Source organism: Anas acuta, chromosome 5 (assembly GCF_963932015.1).
Source record: "Anas acuta chromosome 5, bAnaAcu1.1, whole genome shotgun sequence".
Taxonomy (NCBI): domain Eukaryota; kingdom Metazoa; phylum Chordata; class Aves; order Anseriformes; family Anatidae; genus Anas; species Anas acuta.
Genome location: NC_088983.1, coordinates 35,429,860 through 35,456,841, shown reverse-complemented (window position 1 = coordinate 35,456,841; position 26,982 = coordinate 35,429,860). Strand labels below are relative to the sequence as shown.

At 43.0% G+C, this 26,982-nt stretch overlaps 1 protein-coding gene across 9 annotated transcripts in view; it reads right to left on the bottom strand.

Annotated features, from left to right (window-relative positions):
- Nucleotides 1-4,268: 4,268 nt before the first annotated feature.
- Nucleotides 4,269-26,982, bottom strand: part of DPF3 (double PHD fingers 3) — a 183,247-nt gene continuing 160,533 nt past the window's right edge. For 7 of the 9 annotated variants that reach the window (XM_068684067.1, XM_068684068.1, XM_068684065.1 and 4 more), the window contains 3 exons: nt 10,124-10,236; nt 8,634-8,715; nt 4,269-7,589 (listed from right to left, as the gene is read on the bottom strand). In XM_068684067.1, coding sequence (XP_068540168.1) covers nt 7,519-7,589; nt 8,634-8,715; nt 10,124-10,236 — 266 coding nt within the window. In that variant the 3' untranslated portion in view covers nt 4,269-7,518. Of the gene's footprint in view, nt 7,590-8,633; nt 8,716-10,123; nt 10,237-26,354; nt 26,953-26,982 lie in introns of those variants that run through there. The other 2 variants (XR_011097101.1, XM_068684070.1) reach the window with 2 other exon arrangements.

The following is a 26,982-nucleotide window of genomic DNA, read 5'->3' as shown; positions in this document are numbered from 1 at the left end:
TGCCAGCAGCAGCGCCGCGTGGCTTCCCCCGTGCAGAATGGGCTCCCTCGGGATGAGCTGGCACCAAGGAGGGAAATATCCCAGGGGTGACCTCGGGACCACTCATGGGGCGGCTACAAAGCAAAGATATTGTCAGGAGGTACCACTGGGAGGGAAGGCGTGCTTAAGAGGTTTGCATACCGCTCAGTAAACCTACGGCATATCCCTCATGCAAACTTCCACTTCAGCTCCGTTTGTTCCACGACAGCCTGAAGAGGACTGACTCCAGGGACAGGTGCTAACAATAGGGGCTGGAGAAGATTTCCACATGAGGAGAGAGAGAGGGAGATTAAAAAGCCTGGAACAGATTAGAAATGGAGAAGGGAGGTGAGCTCAGAGCCAAGTGAAGTGAGGCCTGATAAAGCAGAGGAAAATCATGTGCTGTAGTTCACTGTTTGCTAATACAGCAATAAGGGGGTTACAGTAAATCAAAAGGCAGTATACTGGAAACTGAGCAGCAATCAAGTCCAAATTCTATAGAGTTAGGAGGAAATTTACCCTGGTTGCTGACTGCTCCGTAATCATCTGCTGCAGTGTCTCACTTTGCTTTGAAGACTGTGACATGGCACCAGAACCAGGCTGAACCCAAACCCAAAGTAAACAGACCAGACCCATCTGGAGCAGAAACGCCTATTTTTTTGTACGTGCTGGGTGTTCTCAACTAGCAAGAAATACACATTTTTAAATAAAGACCAAAGACTAGGGCTACTTCGATTGGGCCTTTTTAAAACACCAGATCAGCCTCTTGGCTTAAAGTCAATCGAGGAATGTTGATTGAGCAGGCTGAGAAGCTGACCTAACTTTTAGTGAATTTGTGCTCTTTCATTTGCCAATAAAATCATGTTCCAAATACATTGCAATTATATTGTAAGGGGTAATGTTTTGTCTTATTTTGTTAGAATTCTCACACATCTTTAGCAAAAGAAGTAAGATATTCTCCCTTCTTCTTCTCTTTCAGGGTCAGAAACACTTGTTATAGGACTTTAGATCTACTCCTGGTTGGTGAACCATATTTACAGCAAATAACATTAAACACAAATATATATGTATATGTCTATACACAACTTAAAGTCTTTCTAATTAAAATTAAATACTACAGCATCATACGGTAAGGCTCTACCAATGTATTAATGTGGATGTCACTACTTTGGGATGATTACGTGAGCATTTCAAAAGTGCATTAAAGAGCTGATGACATCACAGTTTTATCTGAGAAGCACTATGATGTCACAGATTTAGCCTCTTTCTTTCCCCCCCTTATGAATTGTGACAATGTTGAACGACTGCCAAATAAAGGTTCAAAAGCAAAGATCCTAACTCAGTCTCTGCCACCCCCAGTTTTAGTTGATTTTTTTTTTTCAACACTTTTATTGAGGAAAAAAAAAGTCTGAAATGGCAGGTGAGGAACAGGTGAAGTAATCGCTTAAAAAGCACACAAAATTCTGGTTCTTAGGAGATCTGACTGTCTAGCATAGATGACAATTTACTTGAATGCTCTCAAGCCTCTCTTACATCTGCAATTCAATGAAACAGATTATTCCTGGACCTGTCCCCGTTACTGCTGACCCAGGTTACGGTGTTGGAAGAAAGTCAGAGTAAACTAGAGGACTGTTGATCTCTGCTGCAGCACAAAAAAGGAATGCCATCAAGGTAAAGAGGGAACATTTCTCCCTGCATTTTTAAAGAACATTTTATGACTACAGAGGAGTCTAAAAGAACAACTGTATGACCTTAATGCTGAATTGGAATTCAGTCAGCATGTGAGTTTGATTCCCTGCAACGATGAAGGGTTTGTTAAACACTTCTAAAGGGGGAGGTGAAAGTTGATGGTTCAGCTTGGACCTCCCTCTATCTCTGAATTGATCTAGACCCTCCATATCAGCTTTGGTACAGACTTTCTCAAATCGAGAAACATAATTCAGAGAAGAAAAAAAATTAGGACGAACAATGAAGGATATTCTATAATGAAGCTCAAATGAGAGAACACTTGGAAATTCCTCATACACTTGTGATAGCCTTTGCAAAAGGATGCGGGGGCACATCTCTTGTCCTATACTTCTAAAAGATCTATGAAGGAAGAGTACATTGGACATAGTGTTCCTATGTTTTCCTTTCATATTGAGCAGATACTTCCCAATATACCCCGATGACCATGAAAGAGACTTGTTCTTTATCACCCAGAATACGAAGACTCAGAACTGCCCTTCTCTCACCTTCCTTCTGAAACACGGGCAGAGGGGGAACATTTCCTGACTCACTGTGGAGGTGAAATCTTGGGTTTGCTGCAATGAACCGGACCAGATTGGTGGCTAGACTGATAGGAGTCTGAAAGAAAACATCAGGACCTGAAAAATCAGCAATTTTCCAGCACGAAGGGCTTTGTTGTTAACTTTATGCACACGCAGGGCAGTAAGCTGATCTGGAAACAGTAGCTTGTTCATTTCAAAATAACAGTACCAATGCATATCCTAAATGTATGAGTGAATACTGTAGTATAATACTTTGCATTTTCACCCAGGGTGGCAGAAAGGCATTGCAAACATTAATAAGCCCTTGGCTTGATTCCCCAGCAGCAAAACACCTGGTGTTTTCACTTACATTTGTGAAATAAAGGGGTAAACACTAAAAAGTCTGTCCCTCCCCTGTTCCCCAGGGGAGCAGGAGCTGTTGTTTGCCATTCCTGCAGACACTCAGCTGAGTGCCTCAATGGGCAGTGGTGGTGGCACCTGGCAAAGGCTCCCGTGGTGCAGCTGGGGAGGCAGGACTGCAGCACAGCACTCCTTGGCCCAGGGCAGTGCCACGATCCCTGCTGGAAGTGCTGATGGTGAGACACTATGGACAGGTAAAATGAGATGAAAAGAGCAGCTCACTAAGTGGGGCACCTCTCCTGCCTGCCTGTTCCTCCCTGCAGAACTTATTTGCACAAAAACGTGCAACTGCCCTACTGTTAACATTTCAGATGAGGACTTCCTCTTGCCAACATGCAGTCTCCCTCAACAGAACTGACAACTCAATCCATCTTCAATTGCCTCCTCCATGAGATTTGCATTTTCTGTCCTCCTAGACTGGTGCCAAAGTGTTCCCAATATATTCAGTGTTTCTTTGTCCATATTTTTATATCCAGGAAAACATAAAACATTTTCCCCTTCTGCTCTAAAGACAGTTTTATAGACTAAAAGTTGGCATTGCTAAATGATGGGATAGACAGACAGACAAGATCAACTGATTAAAGATGTCTCACTAGGGAAGTGTCCCTAGTACACAAAAATTACCATTTTCTCTGTTATTTATCTTCTTTTACTTTTAGATGTACCCAGTCGCATCATCTTAGATGATTCTTATTCCTCCATAGATGCTAACTTTCTGTTAAGTAGATACTGTTTTGTTGTTTTTTTCTTCTAATGCAAGGCTTTGATGTGTTGAAACACACAGTTTCAACTTTTCCAATATTTCCCCCATATTTTTTACATGAAATAATTTGTCAGATTGCAAATGGATATGTGAATAATTGTGGTTCCCTCAGAAGCACCTTTTTTTTTTTTTTTTTTTTGGAAATAAAGTTATTCCACACAGAAAAATCATGCCCAGCTCTACCTGGAATTTCCTTGCACACAGTGTACACCACTCCTGCAGCAGTGGCAAGTTTAATTAATATTCCTTTCTACCCCCATCCTGTCCTCACCTCCCAGATGAACCCTGTCAAAATAGATGCTGTAGGTGTGAGGAACATGTACTAGACCCACAGCATGGCACAGGGCAGGAGGCTCTTGCTTTGGGGCAGAATTTATTGAGCCCTTTTTAAAGAAAGGTGAAGAATAACGTTATTTTGAGTAATATTTTTACAGAACACACTTAATGGTGACTTTCCTAGCTCAAGGAGTGTCCTAAGGTACATTTTCTCAAATGCTTCAGATGCAATCTGAAGACTGAGATCATTTCTCTGCCCCTTCTGGCTTCCAGAAAACTGGACAACCCTGCTTTCACGTACTACGGAGGGAAAGCTGGAACCAAACCACGGTTCCACACAATGCAGGCTGATTTGTTCGTTCTCTGGAAAAGCCTGAGGTAGCTAACACCAACAGCTGCCATTGAGGGCATGAAGGAGGTACTGCAATATTTACTGCTTTCATAAAGACAAGTTTCTGTAACTGACCCTTTTTAGGTTTACCCAAAATGAGTTAAAAATTAGAAGGGTTTCATGAATATGTTTAACTAACATATTTTAAGGCCATTACCCAGACACATCTTTATTTAAATACATCCCCTCAACTGGTAAACATCTGTTTTTATAATAAGGACAGGAAGAACAATTACATCATCTTGTCTAGCTTCCTCTACAACATGAGCCTTTTCCAGTCAGACATTCTTGTGATTAACTAAAATTGCATTTAATTAAAACATGTCTTCTGGGAAACTGCCCAGTCTTGATTTGAAGACTTTGAGGGATGCAGAATCTACCACCTCCTATGGTAGTTTGGCCTGATTTGTGCTAAAAAAATAGCTTGTCTTGCCTACTCAGAAGAGTTTTGAAATACGTCAGAGTTTGATCACCCTGAGGACTGCCAACGAGCTCACACATGGAGTGTGAACTTCACCATAGAGGGGAGCAGGTACAAAAGATGATTTACTGGGTACATCACTTAAAAAAAAAAAAAAAAAAAAAAAAAAAAAAGGCAAAAAAGAGAAATCCCAGCTATCCCCAGAGCAGATAAAGAGCACAACACCTTGAATTTTGTCTCAGTTCAGTCTGCCAGGCTAAAAGAAAGACCAAGCTGCCTTCACTAAGAGCTTTCCCTGCCCACGTCTTTGTCAGTGCTCAGGAAAAACATCCCCTTGCTGCCCTGCCCACTGCATGACAAACATACTTTCCAACAAATCCATTCAATTTTTAAAAGCTGATGGGATCTTATACTGATCTCCAACAATATTTTGCTGCTGAAGGTCTAGCAATCTATTCCTTCTGTCATACCTCATTAGTGATGAAACTTCAGCAGTGCCACTAACCAATACTTACAACCATGAACAATGCCATTCACTACAGTGTGGGAGGAGAAAATGGTCAGTGGTATGGATCACAAGGGCAAAACAGGAAAGCAGGTGGGCACGCAGAGCAAAGCTCCTTTGGCAGTGTCTCCATCATAGGACAGAGAGCACTGACCTTCTGCACCAGCTGGTCCCATCAACAGCCCACAGAGGGCTACCAGAGATTTAGGTGATGCACCCAGGAGGATCACACTACCTCATGGCCATGTCCCCAGGACCACCCATCAAACAGGGTGACAGCAGACAGGGCAGAGGGAGTGGCACAGAAATCTGAATGGGACCGCAGTGATGGGCAGTTCCTCAAACTGTGAGTGAGGAAGATGCTTCGTTTTACATTTTTTCTAGAGCTTTTGTCCAACCATGTTCCAGACACCTCATGTAGGCCCATGAGCCTTACCCTCCTTGCATGTGATACTCAAATATCTTTGTATTCTTGGCTCACCCAGGGGGCTATCGCACAGAAACTAAGGTATTGAATGAATCCCAGGTAGCCAGCACAGCTGCTCCAGAAGAAATTTGGTCCAACACGACTAGGATAAATACTTTCTAAACTCCTTTTCTAACAGATTAAAATACTCCCACTGCAGTCTGAAATTACTTCATGACAGCACATGGGAAAATCCAACAGCTGACACGGCTACTGTGCAAGCTACAAAACATAAAAGGTGAAGAAACTATCTAAATAATGAGGAAAAGTGCATTAGGTCAGTAAAGTTCATTCTAACTAAGTGTAATTAGCAGGAGAAGGAAGAAAAATTAGCTCACTGATATTCTTCCACAATGTCCTTTTAAGTGTTCAGGGACATTTAATTTTGCAGAAAAGTTTCAACCAATATAAATATCCCAAATATAATCTTCAGTGTCCTCACCTACTAGTACAGGCAACCTGAACCACATGCTGCTTGGGACTCTCATAACTTTGTTTTAATCCCACTTAAATCTATGCATAGAAAGTAATATACATCATACTCAGGAAAATGATCTTTCTGGGGTACTTAGCAGTCTGGGGAGTTGCATGTTTTTAACCTTAAAGATGCATCTGGTAAAAAATGGTTAATGGACTCACTTGTCCTCCTAGCAATGTTGTAAGTTATTCAAAGGGACTCAACTGTAAAAATATTTTTTCCAATGATGCTCTTGCTTAATGTTTCTCCATTTCACATGTAGAGGTTTGTTTAAACAAAGTACAACTATTTCTATTTAAATTTTAAAATAACGATGAAAATCTTTCTTTCCATATTAGGTTCAGTAAAGCAGTCTTTTCTCGAGAGCTAGGGAAGGTTTTTGCCAAATTATCATGTTTGTCAAAAATGCAGTTGTATAGAATTGTGGGGCAAAATGATTAGAACATTCAGATAAATCCTGGTAACTATTTTCATTAAAAAAAAAAAAAAAAAAAGTACAACTTTTCCTGATGAGACAATTCCTAAAATAAAATTTCCATTTTCAATTGCAGAATATTTTCATTTAGAAATTAAAAAAATAGTAATAATCAAAAGTGCTTCATACCACCCTAAGCCAATGTTGCTCCTTTTTTTTTTCCACCTTACTTTAGATGGCTCAGAAAACTGACATCTTTATTTTCTATGATCTGCTTAAATGACATTTTGCTTTCATTCAGTTTTCTGAGCTAAACAGCAAGACAGTTAGATACATAACCATTCACAATTTTTTTGAGCAAAACAAATAAAATGATGAGTCTGAACTGTGTGATGGCACTGCAGTACGACAGTGTGCCTGAACATCCAAAAATACCAAACACAGTAGACTTTCCTAAGCATCTGCGTGTGTTCATAATGGTCCTACTCTTCTGTCAGAAATACTAAAACCAGATGTCTAAAGACCTGCCAAAGCAAAGCATTTGATCCAAGGGAGAAAGTGTCACCCCCAAAAATTTTGATCAGTGCTTCTCTCAGTGACAATGTGTTGTTCACAACCTGGTAAGTACTGAACTAATGCAACGCAAAGCCCTGTATGAATACAGAGTGGTTGCAGTAAAGAGATTTCCAGGCAAGCCCTTGAGGAGTAACTGATGCTGCTCCCCACCAACGTACTCACCAATAAATCCTTGGGAGATATTTTACTATTCCTCCTTCAAGAAGAAGACTAAACAGAAAGCACAAGGCCACACAAAACTGACTTCTCCGTGTCAATATAACAACCCTCCCCCTTCTATAATGCATGTGAGCCCGTGACGGTAAGCAGCAACCATGCATAGCAGTGAAGAGATTTCATCCGGAGCATCAGGAAAGTACACGATCCTTCTCGTAGAGCCCAGGAGGTTCTGCATCAGTGACAGCGAATACGACAGATACCTCTTCCTGTACTTGAATGTCCATTCATTTTGATGTGGGTTGTGTCTTTGTGTTCTCAATGGGAATTGTGTGCTGGTATGACAACATGAGGAGCAAAGTGTTTCTTGATTGCTGGAGCTCCTCAGGCCTGGAAACCAAAAGCTGATGCTCTTTCTCTGAGCAGCTCCCGGCACAAATGACAACTCCAACTCCCTGCAAATGAAGAAATCCTTCTTATGACACCAAATCCAGATACTCAGAGTTTATGTCAAGATTGGCTTGAATAGAATATCAAACATTCCTGACACTGGAATTGCCTCTATGCATCTGAAGCAGGCTCTGGTGCCCTTGATGTCATGCATGTAGACTCTCTACACAGCTTAAAACACAGCTGGGATGTGCATTCCTGCTTATAGGTGTTTTATGTCTTAATACATTCAATACACCACTTTCCAGTCCAACAGAAACCTTTACCTAATTATTAGCTCCATTTCGAATTTTTCCCTCCTGATTTTAGTTTCCCATTTATCAAAGTTACAAACATTTAGCTCCTGCATGCATGATTAATTTGTAATTATTCTTGTCTCACCCCTCATGTAAACTGCAGTCATTTGTACCCAGACATCTCCTTCTCCATTTCTACTGCTCTCTGAAGACTTCAGTCAGAGAATCAATAACAGTAAGGGCCTACTTCTGCTCCAAAACCAGGAGGCAAACTGCAACCAGTAGCAGTATAGTCAGACAATCACCTTTAGAGGTTTTAACTGCATATGAATGTAATACAGACCATAAAACCCTCACCCTTCCAAGGCAACGACAGGCCAGAGAAAAAGGAAGAGTTTTTTTCTCTTAATCCTCTTTCCTTACAACAGACTCAGCTATTCCAGAGAATAGCTTCCCGTCTGGGGCTTTCTCTCTGGGACCTTGACTTCTTTGGAAGTCCAAAGTCACAGCTCACAGGAGCTCACTTCAGCTGCCTAAACTGAGGAGTCCAATGCCATCTGGGACATCCAAAGGTACCCATGACCTGCAGAAGAGCCATGTGCTGGAAGAGGAAGTAAAGACTAGGCAAGATTGCACAGGACATCTCAGATCACACAGGCCCTCTAGGCCTACTCATTTGCTTTCTTTCCAGAGCTACCTGCCTCTCCTTTCCTACTGCTTCCTTAACTCTGCATGGCCCAGGCCGCTTTTCTGAAAGTCTTCTCCACGGGGACTTTATTGTGATTTTCAAAGCAGATTTCTAACATATGTTACCTTCTGGGGGCTCAAAGACTGGTGGATTCAAGCAATACATGTGATAGCCACGGTCACAGTCATCACAGAAGAGCAGCTGGTCCTGAGGCAGGGTTGTTGGAGAGACAGAGGGGGAAAGGGAGAGAAGGAGAGGAGAAGAGAGAGAGAAAATGATGCACATTAGTCTCATGCCAAGATGAAAACATAAGCATGGTAATCAGTATTGCTCAACTAGGAGCAAAGAGCTGCAACATAGAGACTAAGGGGTTACTGGGAATGTAAAAGGATGTAAAGACATCACATTTGTGGGTCCGGGATCAAGCACCATATTTCTGAGAGGCCACTGAGAGCCCTTCTCATCACAAAGACAGTTTGGAAATCTCTCTGAGATTTCTAACTGAAATCCTTCTCTTGGAAGATTAGACTCTTTTAAGAATCTCTACAATTCTCTTAGATTCTAACTGGCAAATCTCTGTGAGAACCAGAGGACTTTCTCTCCAAAGTGGCCTCATGATGCAGGACCAAAAGCTCTTAGGTCAGTACTGAGAGAAGAGGACTGGCTTCCCTACTTTGATGGGCGCCTGTGTGACCAATGCTGGATCTCATTTTTTCATCGGAATCCTTTCTCATCAAAAGCCTGGACTTTGCCAGTTATCAAAAACTTAACTGAATAGCATATACTTTGTGAAGGAGATGTGAATAATGTGACCCTACCTCGTGGTCTGCAGCTCTTTCACACACTTTTGGGGATAAATTCTTCTCCAAAGTGCCCCTGGCTCCTAACACAGAACAGCTCCCTATTCTCAGATTTCCTCATTTACCACTAAAATTTCAGGCTTCAAATTCATTCTGCTATAGGGAATGCAGCCTTAACTACTGTCTCCAAAGTTCTTCGGACATGGCCAGTTCTCCAGGTTTCTCACAGACTATCAAGAGCCCTTATAATTAGATTTTAACTGAGGGAAGAAAAAAAAAAAAAAGTTCAGCTGCAGACTCTGGGTCATGGTCTGGAAATCACTGGAAAAGGTGATTAGGTGACTCATGAGAGGCTCAGCCATCCCAATCCAAATGCTTCCATGTTTCCTGAATATTATATTTAAGATTAAAAAATCATGCCAACAGAGTAAATAAAATCTTGGACCGAAGAAACATACCTGTCATCTCTGGGATTATCACCCATTCAGATTTATTCCTGATCGTAATGTTAAAAACACTACTCTTATGCAGCTCCTTGCAACATGAGTGCATGGCCTCCAGCTAGTTCCTACTGAATGAGCACACCACCATCTTAAGCGGCCCTACTGGATACCCACGGTAATTTCGGCAGAGACCAGAGGCTGAGCGGGTCGCTGAGAGGAGCCCATCCCTGCTCTCAGGAGTATCTCCTCCCAGGAGATGTAGGAAAGCAGCAGAAAGGCAATGACCCACAGCATTGCCACCTGCTTCTCAGGGGCGGGCACGGCAGCCCCTGGCTGTGATGCTTACTGGCACGAAAAGGTAGAAAAACTCACATCGTTCTCAGAGGTCCCACAAAGGCTGCAGGATTTGCACTCAATGCACTGCCACTGATAGGTTTTAACAGCCTCAGTCATGTTTGTGGTGAACTGCAGGCAGGTCGGGTGTCCTGAGGAAGATGGGAAACAACCGTCATTGTTAAGGCTCACTTACCCATCGTCAGCAAACCGGCATTATGTTTGGGAACAAAACGCACATGGACATGGACTGATCACAACATGGGCTGCAACTAACAGATACCAAAGAGGAAAGCAGGCATTAACCCTTTCGCTGCCGGGCACAAGAGAAAAATCAGAGTCATCCCCACCCTTTCCCCATTGGCAAAGCAGTTTTACTCAGAGCTCTTAAAAATGGTTTGGCTTTTTGTCTTTGGATTTGTTTTTTGAGATCGGGTTTAGGTTTCTTTGTTCATTTGTTTGTGCTTTTTGCTTGTTTTTGCTTGCTTGTTTTTTATTTTGAAAGACAACAAGAGAAAGGATGAAGTCGGAAACAAACCCAATTTTAGAGGGAGCCCATCCATCGTAATAGCAATTGGACTACAGCTTCAATGAGCGTTGTTTCGACCGGACCGAAGGACCTGGTGGAAATGAGGTTATTCTCCATTTCAGAACTTCCCTTCCTGGTGTCCAGATGGGCGAAGCAATTCTGTAAACTTTGCTTACATGGAAGCAGCAGCATACAGAGAAGAGGCAAGACAGGACGGAGGGATGCAGCTGTCAGGTTGTTTTTTTAAGAGCTCTGCCGCTAAAGTTTGTTGGCACAGAAGAAACCAAATTGCACAGCTAACCTTCCAGGATCAAAACAAGAAACCAAAAGGAAAACACCCCAAGCCAACTCCACAACGAACTAAGTGAAAGGAATAAAGAAGGGAAAGCTAGCAGAACAGTCACATCTAATCGGGGAGGACAAACTGCCAGTTACAACCCCCGCCCCTACATGCGTGTCGACTCCAGCTTTGCAAAACAGCGGTATCACAGTAGCGGGGTCAGCAATGGGCTTTCTGGAGGGGAAAATACAAACAAACAAACAAACCAAAGGTAGGATCAGTGTTCCTTCTGCAAAACAAAACAAGAAAAATATACCGCTGAAATAAAGTGCTGTAGTCCCAAACCACCCCTGTCTGGCTGAAGCAGCCTCCTGCAATAAGCTGTCACTCGCCTGCTTGGAAAGCCCTGCATTTAGCATCCCTCTCTGGCACATACAAGCATTTGTACTGTGCAGAGTTGGGGCAGGGGAAATGGGACAGGACTATTCAATTGCTCATCTAAAGGCAGAGAATATCTAGAAATACAGGTACGCACATCCAACACTACTGCACGCTACTTCTAGAAACTTATGCCACTGAAGTGTGTGGGCTTTTTTCACCTCTAGCAGATCTGTTCTTAGAAAAGAGCCAGTGGGTAGAAAGCAATCTTTGCCACCTCCACCAGCCTAGGTGTCTTTTTAAGAATGGAGAGGGAAAAAAAAAAAAAAAAAAAAAAAAAAACCTGTTTCTCCGATAAGAAGAAAAGGCATAGCTACAGGAGACATGGGCATAGATGTACTGTCTTCATTACCAGACCTATCACATTACCCACCACCAGCCTATAAGAAGCATCTATATTTTCCAGTTAGTGAAGCAAACAGTTGCTGAGAATTGCTGGGTAATGCAATAATGCTGTGGGAAATATATTTTCTTTATGTGCCCATGTTGTTACCAAGCGGTGGAACAAGGATTTTGGTTCTCCCGTTGCATTTGCATGGTACTGATATGACAACCAGGCCCAGCAAAGAAATGTGTGTATGTAAGTTATTAAGGGAATTGAACAGAAGATAAAGGAGATATTTAAGGAAGGAGGGACCAATGACATTGTTCATGTCACTTTTTTAAGCCTTTGAGCGAAGTGTTTTGACAGTACTGATGAGCTCAGACCTGCTAAGAAGATCACTAACTCTTGGAGCCCTTGAAATGTCAGCACAAAACAGAAGTCAGATTTTACTGAGATTTACTGAGAACCAAGTCCAAACTGAAGTTCTGGGGACCCTGAAGTCACAACTGTCCAGAAGGCAATTCCGTGACACGAGACCTTTTCTGGCTGAGAGGACCTCATGTAATTTCTGATGCTACCAAACTAGAAAACCTGACATGACAGTGAAACGATCTCCCAGATCTGATTTACAGCAAATGCAGAACCTCATTTCAACACCAGTAAATAGAACAAATGGGCCACACTACACAGCAGGGAGGGATTCATCCCTACAGCTGCAAGTCGGCATCCAGAAAGGTTGTGAAGTGCTGGAATATATCAAAGAAAACAACTCATAGAGGGGTGCAAGTTAATCAGTTAAATAGCTTCAGTCACATTTGAAAAGAAACAGATATGGAATCAAACTTATAAATAAATCAAACTTTATTTATCAAACTTGATAAATAAATCAAAGTTAAATGCCTACATGCATTCATGTGCTCACTTGCCTGCATACTCCTATTGCTCATTGCAGACTCCAGCTAGAGCCTATCCCTTTCTCACACAACATGAAGGTCAGGTTCTCTTCACTGCTTTATCTCTGTCCCTTCCCAGTCATTCCTGTTCCCTTCCAGCTATCAGTCTTGACTCTCTAGTTCCTCGCTCGCCTCAAAAACACCTTGCACATTTTCTGCACATCTCATATCAGTGGTGCCCCACCCTGGAAGTGATACATCCAATTTTGTAGAGCCATTTTTGTAGAGCTGCACCCACCCCAAGCCTAAAAGGAGCAGGATGTTGTGAGCTGAGTATTCCCTAGAAAATATTATTAGTGGAGTGAGGGCCACCATGGCTTCTTTTTAGAAGCAAAGAGAATATTTTGCAAAACATACTAACTTACTTCTTTGGTCTCTCTCTCCAAATGCTGTGAGTACAAAGAAGTCTGAAAAAAGTGGCCACAGATGTCTGCATAGCCATAGACCACTCTCTGTTAGCCCAGGGCCCATTACTTGTCCAAAGCAAAAGGAACACTTCATGGACATCTTCTTTAGCCTCCAAGTCAGATCCTCTTTCACATTAAACATGCCATGTGGTACCATGGCCCCAACCTAATGAAGTTGGAAAGACTATTTTTATTTATGCCAGCAGCTTGGTAAGTTACTGCAGTGTATGGCAAGCATGCCAGTAGACACTTAAGACATTAAAATCCTTTTTTTTCTGCCCTGCCTGCTCTCCTTCATCACCATCCCTCTGTTTTCCTGTTATGTTGTTTGAAAAAGCAGTGTTTTCCATAACCTATCAGAAAATTCACATCCAAGACTTCCTGGAGTTGGATCAGTGAGCACCATCCCTGCTCCACATCACGGCATTCCCTCTGTAGTGGAATACCGGAGGAAAAAGCCCTGTAGCTTCACGTAACATACTTCTGTTGCTAGATCTGAACTCATTTAAAAAATATAAAGGTTAGTTCAGCTTGTGAACAATTTTACTTCACACAAAAAGCAGTCAAAAATGTGGCTCCAGTTACAAATACTATGGTAGTGCACAAGCCCGAAAGCTGGAAAGGCTTTTTCATTTACTTTCATCAGTTATTTGGTCAGGATGAAAAAAAAAAAATACTACTATTTTGATAATCTTGTGATAAATTGCATTCAATACGTTAAGGTGTGCAGCAGAGAGTCTGCAGCAGGATTGTGGTTAATTATTTAGGTGGTGCCTCAGCCCTGGCAAACTCCCGATCACTCTCACATGTCTGCATCAGCTCCGCGGATCTAACAGAAGGCAGAAGTAACACATATTTATGGTGTCACTGAAGTCAATAGACAGACCTCTAAAATACATCCAGGGAGTAGTTCTGCTGAAGGAGAAGGTGATATGTTAACATCGACAGTTTCTAATCTACCATAACTATTCTCTACCTAAACTTTTGCTATGCTGCAATAGCTATAAACAACAGAAACAATAAAACTTGCAGCAAGCAGGTTTCCAACAGCTCATCCCTTTGTCTTAAAGCAATATTTTAAAGTATAGATCAGCCCTGAATGCTCCCCCATCTCTGTCAAAACTCTCATCTGGATCTGAACCCTGTGACTGAGACAATATTTTACAGTGACATCCGTGTTTCACATGCCGCTGGCTTTAATTGTACACTGTGTCCACTGGACGTCTGATCTGAGGAGTGGGGGGCGAAAGCATTTCAGCCACCATTTTGTGACTCCTGCGTGCGGCGCACTTGCAGGCTGATGGTACAGAGAATTTAAACAGAAATACCCTAAAAAAAATCTAAAAATCTCTTCTGCTTACGCTGGCTGTGTAACACTAAAGACCAAAACTGACATTAAAGGGCAGGAGCAATCTGCTGCTCCCAGGCGCTCTGTGACCAGCGAAGGCCTGCGAATGGCTCATTAGTGCTTCTTCAATAATGGATTCTGCATCACAAGATTAATTGCAGCCATGTGCTCTGTCACACCCGCCACAGACTATTTAAGTTAACAATCCAATCAATAACCTTTTTCAAACAAAGGCAGAGATTATCTTGAGGGAAAAAAATAAGCAAAGACTCCGTTTTGAAAAAACAAATGTGAAATTATTTATACAGAGCAAAAGGAATTTTCACCCAGTTCCCAATTCCTTCCTTTATCTTCACTGTGTAGTGTAGGCTTTTTAATCAATAGCATAATGAAAACCCACAGGGCTCCTGGCTATATCATGTCAGAATTTATTCCATAAACTATTCAGGTCTTTAAACAACCATAAATACATATTACAGATATAATGACACAGGAACCCCATCCAAACATGCATGCACAGAAACTGCAAGATTTCCTCTTCATAAGACTGGATAAGCATTACTATGACCACTGCCATCATCAGACAGAATTATTAGTGTTATTCATAAAAAAAAAGAAGGGAAAAGTAACTTGTAATTCTAATAAGGGATATGTTTTTACGGTTGTGATATAAAACTGTAGCCCTACATTGTCCATCTGAAAATGCAGTTCAGCATGCTTACAGATATCTGGTGTCAACAACCCCACACATTCAAAAACTCCGAGCCAAGTTTGCCAATCAGTAGATTATTAAAAGTACGTTTTATTTGCATTTTAATTCTTGAGCCTTTTAGGGTTCCTCTTTGAAAGGTTCCCAAGCAAATAGAAGGATTAGAGAAGGTCGTTAAAAAAGCAAGCCATCCAACCAAACCAAAAGGCTGCCAGAATCCCAGGGCTCCAGGAGCTGCAGCTCTGACAAAAAGACCAAGCATTTCTAAGGGGTGAGGACACGGAGCTCTTGGCATTTTCCTGGCCCTTCCCGTCTGGCAACACCGAGGCACTGTGATGCAGGGACATATGCCTGCCTGCTCGAGTGCAAGTGTTCATAAACAGAAGTTTTTGGAAGTGTGTGTAGGGTGAGGATCCAGTGCACCAACTGCCTCGCTACTTCTGTGATTTGGGGAAGCCGGAGTACTTCATGCAGAAAAATGTAACAGGCTTCCCTGAGGCCATGGCAGGGGCAGGCACCAGAAGCTGCAGATGAGGAGCTCCAGCCTCCCCCTCTTCAGAGCTGAGCCCTGCTGAACTCAGCCTTTTAAGAAAAACAAGCAAACAAGAAACAAAGGAAGCCTCACTCACAGGCACCATTGGGTTTCACTACTAAGGCATAAGAGAGGAGAGGAAGTATTGCCAATGTGAATTTCTACATGGAAATGAGCAAACCTGGCTGATTCCCCCAGTGTCCAAGGCTTCATGACCTGGTGCTGTGGGCGCTGCTATGGAGGTGAGTCCAAAAGGACTCAGGGGCCTTGCTTCATAGATTGGTCTGTCTGATTTGGTCCAAGACCAGCTTTCCTCTACTCTAATATGCTGCAATATGCCAGTAATTGTGGAAGAATTAACTCCTTTAATAATTGATGGAGCTCTGAAACCATTCGGCTGTGGCAGAGCTTCTCGCTCCTATCACTTCATTTCCTGGCCCTGGAGCCTTCCTACCCGGTGTGGACAGGGCTGGAAAGGAGCGGGCCCGAGCACGGGGCACACCACTGCATCTGCACGCGGGAAGCACTGCATCGCTCCTCAGTGCCCATTCCAGCAAAAACAGGCACATAAATTAAAGACAGCTCAAATATTCAGCGCTGGTAGGAGAGAACCTGCTTTAATTGCCCACCCAAGAGACAAATAAAACCCCTGTGCAAAAGATACTGGGTAGGTCTCAGCCTCAGTTAGGCAGGTATAATTGGAGTCAATGGGAACGGAAAGCAGACAAGCCTGGCGTTTGAAAGTGATTACACCGGAGATCTTGATGAAGTTAAAAAACATTTCTGTGTGCTGAAGGCAGCAGTTCCCACTGCAGTCCCCTGCTGTTGCTTTGGCCACGCAAACACCAAAGGGCACAGCAGGAGCAAGGTCCTGCCACAACACCCCGCATCTCGGGGAAGCGGCTGGAAAATTTCTCAGCCTTGGCTGAGAGTTGGGCACCAGTTTCCCCATGCAACTCTCTCCTAGCTCTGACTACACAACACCACCACATAAAATGCTGGTAAGCATTGATAACATCCACTGGGACAAAGAAACTTGACTACAAGTGTCAGGAGGAAAGCTGGGCACAATGCTGGCATATGTGCCTAAACAAAATGAAGGCACCGTGCACATCCAGGCACAGCTGGGCCCGCAGAGATTAGCTGAGGCCAGGATGGAGCAGCAGGAGGCACTGGGTGGGAGCTGGGGATGACCTCTATAGGGCACACACATCGAGGAGCAGGAGTGAGGTATGCAATCCATCCTGAAGGTGTGGTAGTCCAGCTGAGTTATCCCACAGCACCCTATCAGTAGTATATGCCACAGATCTTACAGGAAAACTATTTGAAAAGAGCCTCCCCACGCTGCAAAGCTGCTGGTGGGGCAGAGCTGCAGGCACTCGGCTCCTACCTGAGGGACTTGGCTCTGCTTGGTGCAGAGAGGCTGCGATAAAGCAGAAGCCACGCAGCACACTGCACCTTTGCAACCCAGGGGGTCAGAAACAGACCCCATGCCTAACCCCACAGGAAATACCTCGTGCCTGCTGTGACCCACCAGACAGCTCCGCTCCCTCCTGCTCCACACTGGTCCCTGTCAGACACCGTTGGCTGCCAGACAAAATGGCTATTTCTTCCCTGAGAAGCATAATGTGGAAGCACTCAAATAACCTCGCAGCGAAGCATCAGCTCGTTAATGCACTGGTAAGTCATGCCAGCGCTGTACGATTCCTGGGGGTGAATTAGGTCAGAGTGACCTCCCGAAAACCCACCAGGCTGCAGCACCGCGCAGCTTCATGGGTAACGATCTGCTAATTGCCAGGAGGCACTTGGGCTGCTTACCAACACCAACAGGAAGGCAACCTGCCTGCAGGCACTGCACGGCCTCCATATGCCAGGGACGCAGCTTCTAATAACGAGAATAAACCCATTTATAAAGCACAAACTGGCCGGGAACCCTGGCAACGAAGGCGAGCGCTGCCCAGCAGGTAGGCCTAGCGGGGACGGCCGCCGGAGGCCTTCCCAGCCGGGCAGCCCGTGCCATGCGGGGCAGGTTTGCGCTCGGCTGTGAAGAGAAGCAGGGGTGAGGTAGATGGGATGAAAATGCGGGAGCGGGAGGGAGGAAGGCCGCTCATCCGGACAAGATGAATCACCGCAACCTGGAAAGCCAACATCCCCTTTTTGCCTGGGGGACGTTTTCGTTACCCTTCAACAAACTGCAGTGGAAAAAAACTCGGAGGCAGCTCCGACCTCGTCACTATGCGCTGCGGGCTCCCCGGCCCGGCCAGCTCACACACCACAGAGCTTTCAATCAACTGGCAGGCTCACTAAACCCTTTCAAAATGAGCAACCAAGCAAAAATACTTGGTCATAAACACTAAAAATAGGAGTGGAGGATTGGGTTTTGTTTTGCTTTTTAACTTGGTGAAGCCAGTTCTTCCTAGTGCATTAAATCCACCTCCCTGGCAGCCCATTTAGAACATCTCCTCCCCCCTGGGAGAGCCAAAATCTCCCGCTATAATGAGAGGAGTAGGGTGCTATTTAAAATGCTAGGGAAACAGCAGCCTGAATAGCCTTCTACTAGAGCATTGCATGAAAAACTCCATTAAGCCTCCCCCCATAAAGCAAGATATAAGCTCTGCCCCTCCTCCCCTTCCTTTAAGGCAAACAAGGACTCTGCTACCTGCTTGAAACCTTCAGCCCCAACTGCTGATGAGACACCTGGTCCTTCCTCAGTATTCCTGGTGTTAAATGGCTCCTTGGCACAACCTGGGAGCAGCACATTTGCAGGGACAGCCGGTGCTGCCCAGTACACCATATTCTCGAGGTGGCACCTGCAGAGACCAGTTGCTGTCCTCCCCAGGCACCAAGGGCTTTGAGGAGAACTTCAGGGGTGACTTCAGCCATGGGCTGCTAAGAGCCACTGCCCACTGGAAATAGGGCAGGCTGGGTTAACACAGGTGAGTTAACGGAGGGGATGGGAGAGCTGAAAAGGAGAGTGGTACTGATCCTGAACAAACTTTCTCTCTAGAACGATTGAAGAGCAATTCTAGGTTAATTCACTACCAGGATGGTTCCAGGAATTTCAAATCAAATGGCAAACTCCAGAGAAAATATTTGTCATTGTTTTAATATTAAATAAAATGAACTATGCAGAAGACACCATACCATTGCATAGACAGAGACCTCATTGCAATTGCATGAGGTAACTATGTACCATCCAGGTAAAGAAATTCAGCACATGATTGAGTAGATGGTTGATAACCCACACGAACACACCACAAATGCAAGAGGTCTGACTTTCCCACATGAGCATAATTTACTCTGTTGCTAATGCAGTTGTATGATTGTATATTCAGACATAACTAGGACTGCCTCACTTAACTAAACACAAACAATTTAAAGCAAGCTACTTCAGTCCCCCATTGATTTAAAGCTCTTTCAGCTACAGAATAGGCAGCAGAGTTTTTTTTAAACAAACTCTCCATTGTTTGCAATGCAGTGTTAGAAGCTGGAAAAATCCCACCGAATACTGATTTTTCCCTTCTCCATTTGCTAAACCCTCTGTTTGGTTAGGAATTTTTAAGCTCCAATGGAGATTTCATCAACATGGCAGCCAGTTTTCACTTCCCCATCAAAATGCCAGCAACATCAATACCAAAGGAAGTAGCAGCTCACTACATGCTGCAGAGCATTGGTACATGCCCACTATGTGAAAAAAGTCAGCAAAAAGTATGAGTTTACTTTCTAAAAAATGCAATTCCAGGGTGATCTAAATATCTGAGTAAGTACCTGAATTTGAACAAAGTGCTGTCAGAAGAAAATCTGAGGCGTTAAAGGGTTAAGAAACAGCAGAGGCAGAAACAGATTTTTCAGAAAGGGTGAGACATTTTGTGCCAGAATTTTACAAACAAAAAGCTTTACTTTCATTTTGGAACAGTACCTTGCTTTAAAAGTGAGCTCCATTTAATTGTTTTTAAGAGAGGAAAAAATACTCACAAACGAAATGTTTCATTCAAGTCAGAGCCCACTTGGCAGTGGGAAAGGAAGGAAAAGGGTCATTCCATTCAGAAAAATAGAACACATTTAGTTTTGAATCAAACCAAAATCATTTCTCCTCACCACGGCACTTTTCAATTCAGTCATTTCAACAGCCCTTTTGAGTCACTTTGTAACAAAATAATGCCAGAGACTCCAAAACAGTAGGATTTTTTTTGTTTTGTTTTTAAGTAGAAAAAGACCAGATAAAAATCATTTGTTTTTGTAGACATTAGATTAAAAAAGCCCAGGTGCAGGGCACTCTTTAACCTGTAACAAGCGAGCAGCATTGCTTTTACCTACACAACCCGTATTTCATAGCAGCTAAATATCACTTCCGATGAAACAAGAAATTAGCTAGTTCCACTGCAGTGGACACAAGTGTCCCTCATTAAACAGTTCACTCGTCCTGTTCCTTTTCAGCACCAGAGGAATTGCTTAATAGAGGCTATATGAAAGTAGAACATTATTCTATTTAATGCCAGAAAATGATCTTCCATAGTACTACTGGGATCTGTTCAGTCCTCTGCCCCTGCTCTGAGCTGGCTGCTGTGCTGGCTAGAGGGACTGCTGCTTGGTGATTCTGGCAAGGGGGCCGGGAAGTCCTCTCCTGCATTGCTGGTCTGACCTGGGCACCTTTCACAGCTACTGAGGGCGTTCATCACCTGCAACATTCACTATGAGGTGGCATCCACTTACCCAAGAGCTCCCTGGAAATTCTCAGTGATAGCTGCACTGAGCCTAATCAGGACTAGCTCTTTTCAACATAAATCCAGGTGCAAGCACCTAAACAATCACAGAGGAATCTAATGGGTGTATACATCATTAGGAGATTCCCCTACATTTTCTTCTATCACATCTCTAAATACCTGTAAAATCTCATCCTTAACAGAAGTGAGAATGTGGTCTTGGTGAGCTGAATAAGGAAGAGGCTGACCTGGCCTTGCAAGGGAACTGAAGCTCCCTAGCCCAGGGAAGATCCTCTTCTCCAGGTGAAGGAATACTAAGGCTCTGAACCATCTGGATGGCTGAAGAGTACAACAGCAATCTGAATTGAACCCAGAGAGAGGTTGTGGATAGTTAATAACTCTCCTAAGCCTCCAGGCTGATGGGCATATTCAGTGACACAAGCAGAGTCCCTGTGTGCCTTCCTGAGAAGAGCTGGGACCTTCTTTAAGAAGCCCAAGCCCAGGTATCCCAGCAATGGACAAGGCTTCTGAGCCAAGACACAGTTGCAGAATCCACTGTATGCTAAAATGAGTTGTTGAGCCTGAGGAAAGGGCCGGAAAGACTGTAGTGCAGTTTAACAGATTTAAGCCACTCCCAGCAGAGCACTGATGTGAAGCAACCATGATTGCACCAACAGTGGAAAGTGAATTTCTCAAACATAGGCTCAAAAACACCCTACGTAAATTCCACCATACAATGTGCTACATGAACTGGAAAGCTAAGGCTGTCTTATGCTAAAATAAAAGTACCCCTCCAGTGACAGCATAGCTTCCAGCTGCTTCCCATCTAGGGATTTCCTCTCAACTTCACAGTTGGCTTCAGTACTGGCCCCTGAATTCATCATAAGAAGGTGTTAATGGCTGTTGGTACATGAAAGAAAGCTAAATTAGTAAGTTCAGTCTTCACCAATGCTTGACAAAACTCACTCCAACATTATTTAAAATTTCTGCTCTGATTAAAAACAAGATGGCTGTATCTGAAAGATTTGGTCATGTTCTTTCTCTTCCTGCAACCCACAATGAGCATCCCCAACACCAGGCCAGTAACAGCAAAGACTGAAGAAGTGTAATAAGAAGGGACTTCAGCCCAAGTGAAGAATGACTCTTAATAATTGTGCAGTTCTGGAGATAAACTAGAAGGTCTTACTGAGAATTTGTGTTGGAAGATTAACAGCACTGAGAAACAAAATGTCACTCTCTGAAGAAAAACACTCAGCATAAGACATTAAAGGGAAGTTACGCCTGTTCCTGTTCAAGATGGATGGTCCATCAGCTGGGCTCCCAAAGAGGATGAACCCTTCTGCAAGCTCTCCAGAGCAGCTGCCTCTCTCCAGCAGGTAGCAGTAGTTCTGAGAGCTTCAGCCCACCACCTAGCTTTCAGTGTTCAAAATATATTGCCTTTTCCATAACACTGAAATATTTGGTTTGTAGGCCATGCAGAGCTACTACAGCTATCTTAGACAACATCAAATAAAGCTGTTTCTAGTTATATCCTGGGTGGCAATGACAGCAACAACAAACACTTCAGAAATCTGTACTTTTTAAAGGTAAATGCCGTGCTTCTCCCATCATGGTGCACACATCATGGCATCACGAAGAATTATTGAATACAGGAACAAAAGTTCATCACATAACAGATATAATACTTTTTTTTTTTCTAGATACACAGCAAGAACATACACTGAAACAGCAAAAAAAAAAAGCAGTCAGGTTTTAAAAAATATACTGGTGAAATTAAGATGCCACAGATGGATGGCTCTCAGCTTTACTCATTAAAATCAAAGACAGAACTAAACTGTTACAAGTGCCCAGCTTTGGTGGAACAAAGGAAATACAATTTTACAACAATTTCCAAGGGACGACAAAGATTATAACACATCAGGCCACAATTTTGACAGGCTCAGCCAAAGCAGAGGGCTGAGAAGTCAATGCTTGTATGCGCTCTTGTTTATGCATGAGGTAGTGGGTGTCCTACTGATCCATCTTCAATACTGGGGATGGGATGGGGAACTGAAAAGGCAATGTCACTGAAACCAGTGCAGTGTACTAGCTCAGGTCAAAGCAAAGAAGCCAATTCCATTGTCAGTTTACTCAGAAAACTCAGGACTGCAGCTCTCGGCTTTGTCAGCCTTCGGCTAAACCTCATCCCAGAGGGCCATGGCTGTGGGGACACCCAGCAGGTACAGCAGGGTTGGTGAGCACTTTTACTTCCCCCTTCTGCCACACCTGATTCTCACCAGCAAGAGCCCTTCTCCATACAGGAAAATATGGCAACTTCCTAGCCAGCATGACAAAGAAATCAGCTCTGGGGATGACAGAACAGTGGTATTTTTTTTCTGTCCAGATAATTTCTGCAGAATTAAAATTTTCCTTTACAACATTTGTATTTCCTGGCCCATGGAGAGAGGGGGAGAGAGAGAGAGAGGAAGGGAGGAAATAAACAAAAAGCACAAAAACATTTGAAGTAAGACCTATGCAGAGTTGTTCTGTGGAGTCTGACAGCCTGTAGCAATAGCTCCGCTGTGGTGGGAAGGATCCCATTCATCCAAACAAGGTGTTGACAGCCATCCATAAAGGCCAGTTTCAATGTACCCTTTCACTCCTGGTTACCTTAGCAGAAATGCTTAGCTCTGCCCTGTGTATCCATCACACCGAGAACAATGAATGTGACAACTGAGTTAAGAGTGGGAGATGACCTATTGAACAAGAAAAGTGCTCTGATGCCATGAGCCGCTTCCTTCCTTCATTTTTTCAACTTTCCTTTCTTTGATTTGTCACCATTTGTCCAGCTCTGCCCTCAGTCCAACCTCCATCTGGGTCTCTCTGTCCTGTGCAGCACAGCAGAAAGCTCAAGAGGAGCTAGAAGAAGAACAAAAGCAGCAATGGCCAGGGGCTCAGAATCTGTCACCACACATCCTCCCTTCCAACACTGCCTTAGGGCAGGAAGATTGCTTGCCCCCATCAAATCCCTTTGGAAAAGTAGTTCTGTAGGCATACAGTTTAGATTATTGTAAGAATATCTGAGAGCAAATCGCAGAAAGGAAACTGGAAGTTGCTAGGAGAAGCTTTAAAACCAGCAACATCAGCATGCACTCTTCAGGAAGCATCACAGCTACCTTCTCAGCATGGCTCAGAAATACAGCTAGCACCTTATCCCACCTCCTCAGCTGTCTCTGGCACCCCACGTCCAAACCGTGCAAAGGAAAGAAAGACCTTTTTAGCTGCAGAACGGCTCAGGACAAGCCAGCAAGCAGCCCACAAGCTGCTCTACCAGATCCTAAAGAGGTTTCCAAGAGCCCCAGTGATGGGACAGCAAGGGTAGCAGAAATGCATTTTAGATTCCTCCTCCCTTCAGTAAATCTGCAAAGGGCCTTGCACAGGTAAAGATAAGGTCTGAAGGTAGGCAGTGAAGTTTTCAAGCCATGTTCTGGCCGGCTGAGTGAAGAGACAAAACACTAATGGGAAGTAAGATTACACATGTGAAAAATAAAACTTCACAGGAAATAGCTAACTCTGCTGTAAAGACACAGTCTGAGACAGAAATGTTAAAAATCATGAAGGTAGGAGTTCATGTTCGACAATTCTTAGGGGTTTACTATAATTTCTATATTGCCTTACTGGATTCATTTCTGCTGTGTTCTTTAGGACTTATTTGTTGTTTGATCTGCTGTGGTTTTATTCCCCACTACTCTAAAGGCTCTGTACCCACATCAGAAGATCTCTTAAAAACTACATCCCTGCTGCTATTTTTGCAAGCAGCTGCCAAAATGAAAAGGCCCATCTATAGCCACTACTGGTAGCAGAGCAATCAATGGTAAGGCAGAGGAAAAACAACAGAACTTCATAAAAATGACAGCAGGTCTATTAGGGAAGAGGAAACATGGCTTTTCTTAAAAAGAGGGCATCTAATCTGAAACAGTATTTCCTCCTTCTCTTCCCATCCTATACAACCACACTACTAATCTTACATGTGTAAAGGGAAAGGGAGATTTCATGCCTGCACTGTGAAATGCAGCAAAGGGAACCACAGCTTTGGCTCTGGCAGGCAGTTACTCCAGTGACTGGATTAGAAGTGTCATAGGTAGGGTCGCGGCTCTGTAAGGCGATGTCACTAAAATCCATACAAAGAGCATCATATAATTTAGACTCTACCTTTGAGTCTAAATTACCTCATTGCAACTCTATTTATCTCATAAAGAAGGCTATTAAAACACAAACACATTGAGGAAGATCTTCTACTACCACCAAGTCACAGGATATACTACCAAAATGAGTCCTACACAAAAGCAGTATTTTATTTCCTGCCTGCCTTCACTATAGCAAGTAACAGGACCAATTTCTAGGGTTAAAAGGAAGTATGTGAGAAAAAGGAAGAGAAGTTTTGGTTAACTTCAAGCTTCATTAAGAAATACAAAACAAAATCCAGGGACAAGAGTCGTAATTTACAAAATGGTAAAGAAAAACAAAATCAATAGAGGAGGAAGTTTTATTTTAAGCTTCAAGAGAGTATTATAAACAATGGAGAGCTTAGAAAAGTATATGTACAAGTACGTTATTCAACAATATCTCTTTAAAAGAAGATTATTTGCACTAAAAAAGACCCTGTGGAATCGGTTTGATAATGTAATATTTACAGAGGAATATACAGTAGGGGCATTGGAAGCAGAACTTTTATTTGAAAGGAATATTACACAAACTGGATACAGACCCTACAGTTTGTAAATCTTCATTACAGTTGTGCATTTTGTTATATTTTGATTAAATAAAATTTGATTTCTTTTTTCCTCTAGAGGCAGCTCACCACTGCAAGCCTGGAAATCAGCAAAATGAACAAAGCAAACCCATTCTGCTAAAGAGCCTGATTATGACATGGATTTTACCATTTGACTTAGTGGGAGCAGGACTCAGGTTTACCAAAGATTTAGTATGGTTATTTTTGGCTCTATGTTTTTATGCAGCAGGGAGCAGGAGAAGGGAGAGGGAGCATAGGACAAAATCCACTGCTGACACATGGAAATCTCTCAATGAGGTGAGTTTGAGATTTAGGTGCACAAGAAACATGATGCAGGATCAGGCTCTCTGGCAGCTTCACCTACTCAGGATGAATTTTTTGTGACATCGCTTTTTTTCACTCAAAAAGCCAACATAATCCACATTAACAAAAACACTTTTTCTAACTATACACTGGGTCTATCCCAATAGGTACCCCTGGCCACAGAGGATAGGTAATCTCAGAGCCAAGTCCAATACCCTTCTCCTAAGACACAAGGCTATCTTGCATCCTTCCTACCCTGCACCACACATGACAGAGAACAGTCCTGCACTATCTGCTGTGAGCAGATTTGGCAGCCAACAAACTCCCCCAGTGCTCACATGAAGCAGAACTCGTTTCACTGAGAAGATGGCTAACAACCCGGAATGAGGGTTGTGAATGTTCCTCACCGGATAATTTAGGACTGCAGCTGTGGGGACTCACATTCTTCTCCTGCTGAGCAACCCCTGTTGCTCACTGCTGAAATGCAGGTGCATCTCTATACTTTTCAAAGACCACTACTTCTTAATAACGGGATGAAATACACAAGGTTTCTACACAGAGCATCATCCTTGACTCCAACAGAAAGCTCCATGCAAGAGCATTTGAACACTTAGATACTTTTCTTACAACCAACTCACAATCAGCTGAGGAATTACAAGGGGGGTAGGGGGATTAACAGAGTTGTTTTCATTTTTTGCAAAGCCCTCTTTCAGCAGAGGTATTTCACAGAATTGCTCAAGTGAAAACCTGCTTTTCTGTGCAGAAGAGACACATCAATCCTACTGGGAGAAGACAGTCCTTTGAATTGGACAAAACATATGGTAACAAAAAAATCCAGCCACTGAGCCTGATCTTTGCTCGTTCAACAGTTTTTGTTCAGATTTGTGCCTAACACAAATACAGCAAAGTAAGTTTTAAGCATCTAACAGGATATTATTAAGGAGAAAGTAAACCAGAACAATCTTCACTTACCACATCCAATTTGCAAAAAACAAAGATACCCAGCACATGTATGAATGGCTTCTTTAAAGTAAGAGAGAGAGCAGAGTTGATCTTTATTTTCGTTATTTAAAAAAAAGTTTTTTCCTTAAAGTAAATATTCAGTCTTTATTTTACATTAAGTGCTTTTTAAAATTTCATGTCTTCACAAAATTGCATTTAAAATTTGAAGTAAAATGTATTTCAAACAAAAATACTGTGCAACTTCAGCACTTCTTTTCTCTCTTAAATATTGAAATAAATAAAATAGTTAAGTCTTTTTTCAGTTTGTTTGTTTTTCAGTCAGTTCTACTGTAGATCAATTCCAGTTTGACCTGGGTTTATACACATGCTTAAAAGAAAGTGAAATCAAGACTTTAAAAAAATTCTTTGTATTGCACCAGCTTAGGGCATCCCCAGAACTTCTCTGAACAGTTGGCAGCCGGCTTCCTGCAGTCCAGGCTCCTGTGCCAGATGGAACAGGTACAGAAGGGTCAGGGCAAGGAGAAGTATCAAAGCATCCTGGCTTCTCTCGGCCTTCTTCTGAAATGTCTTGCTTGAAGGATGCTGGAGTCCATGAGGGCAGGGCTGACTGCAGAGGGAAAGGCAATAGAAAGTAGAA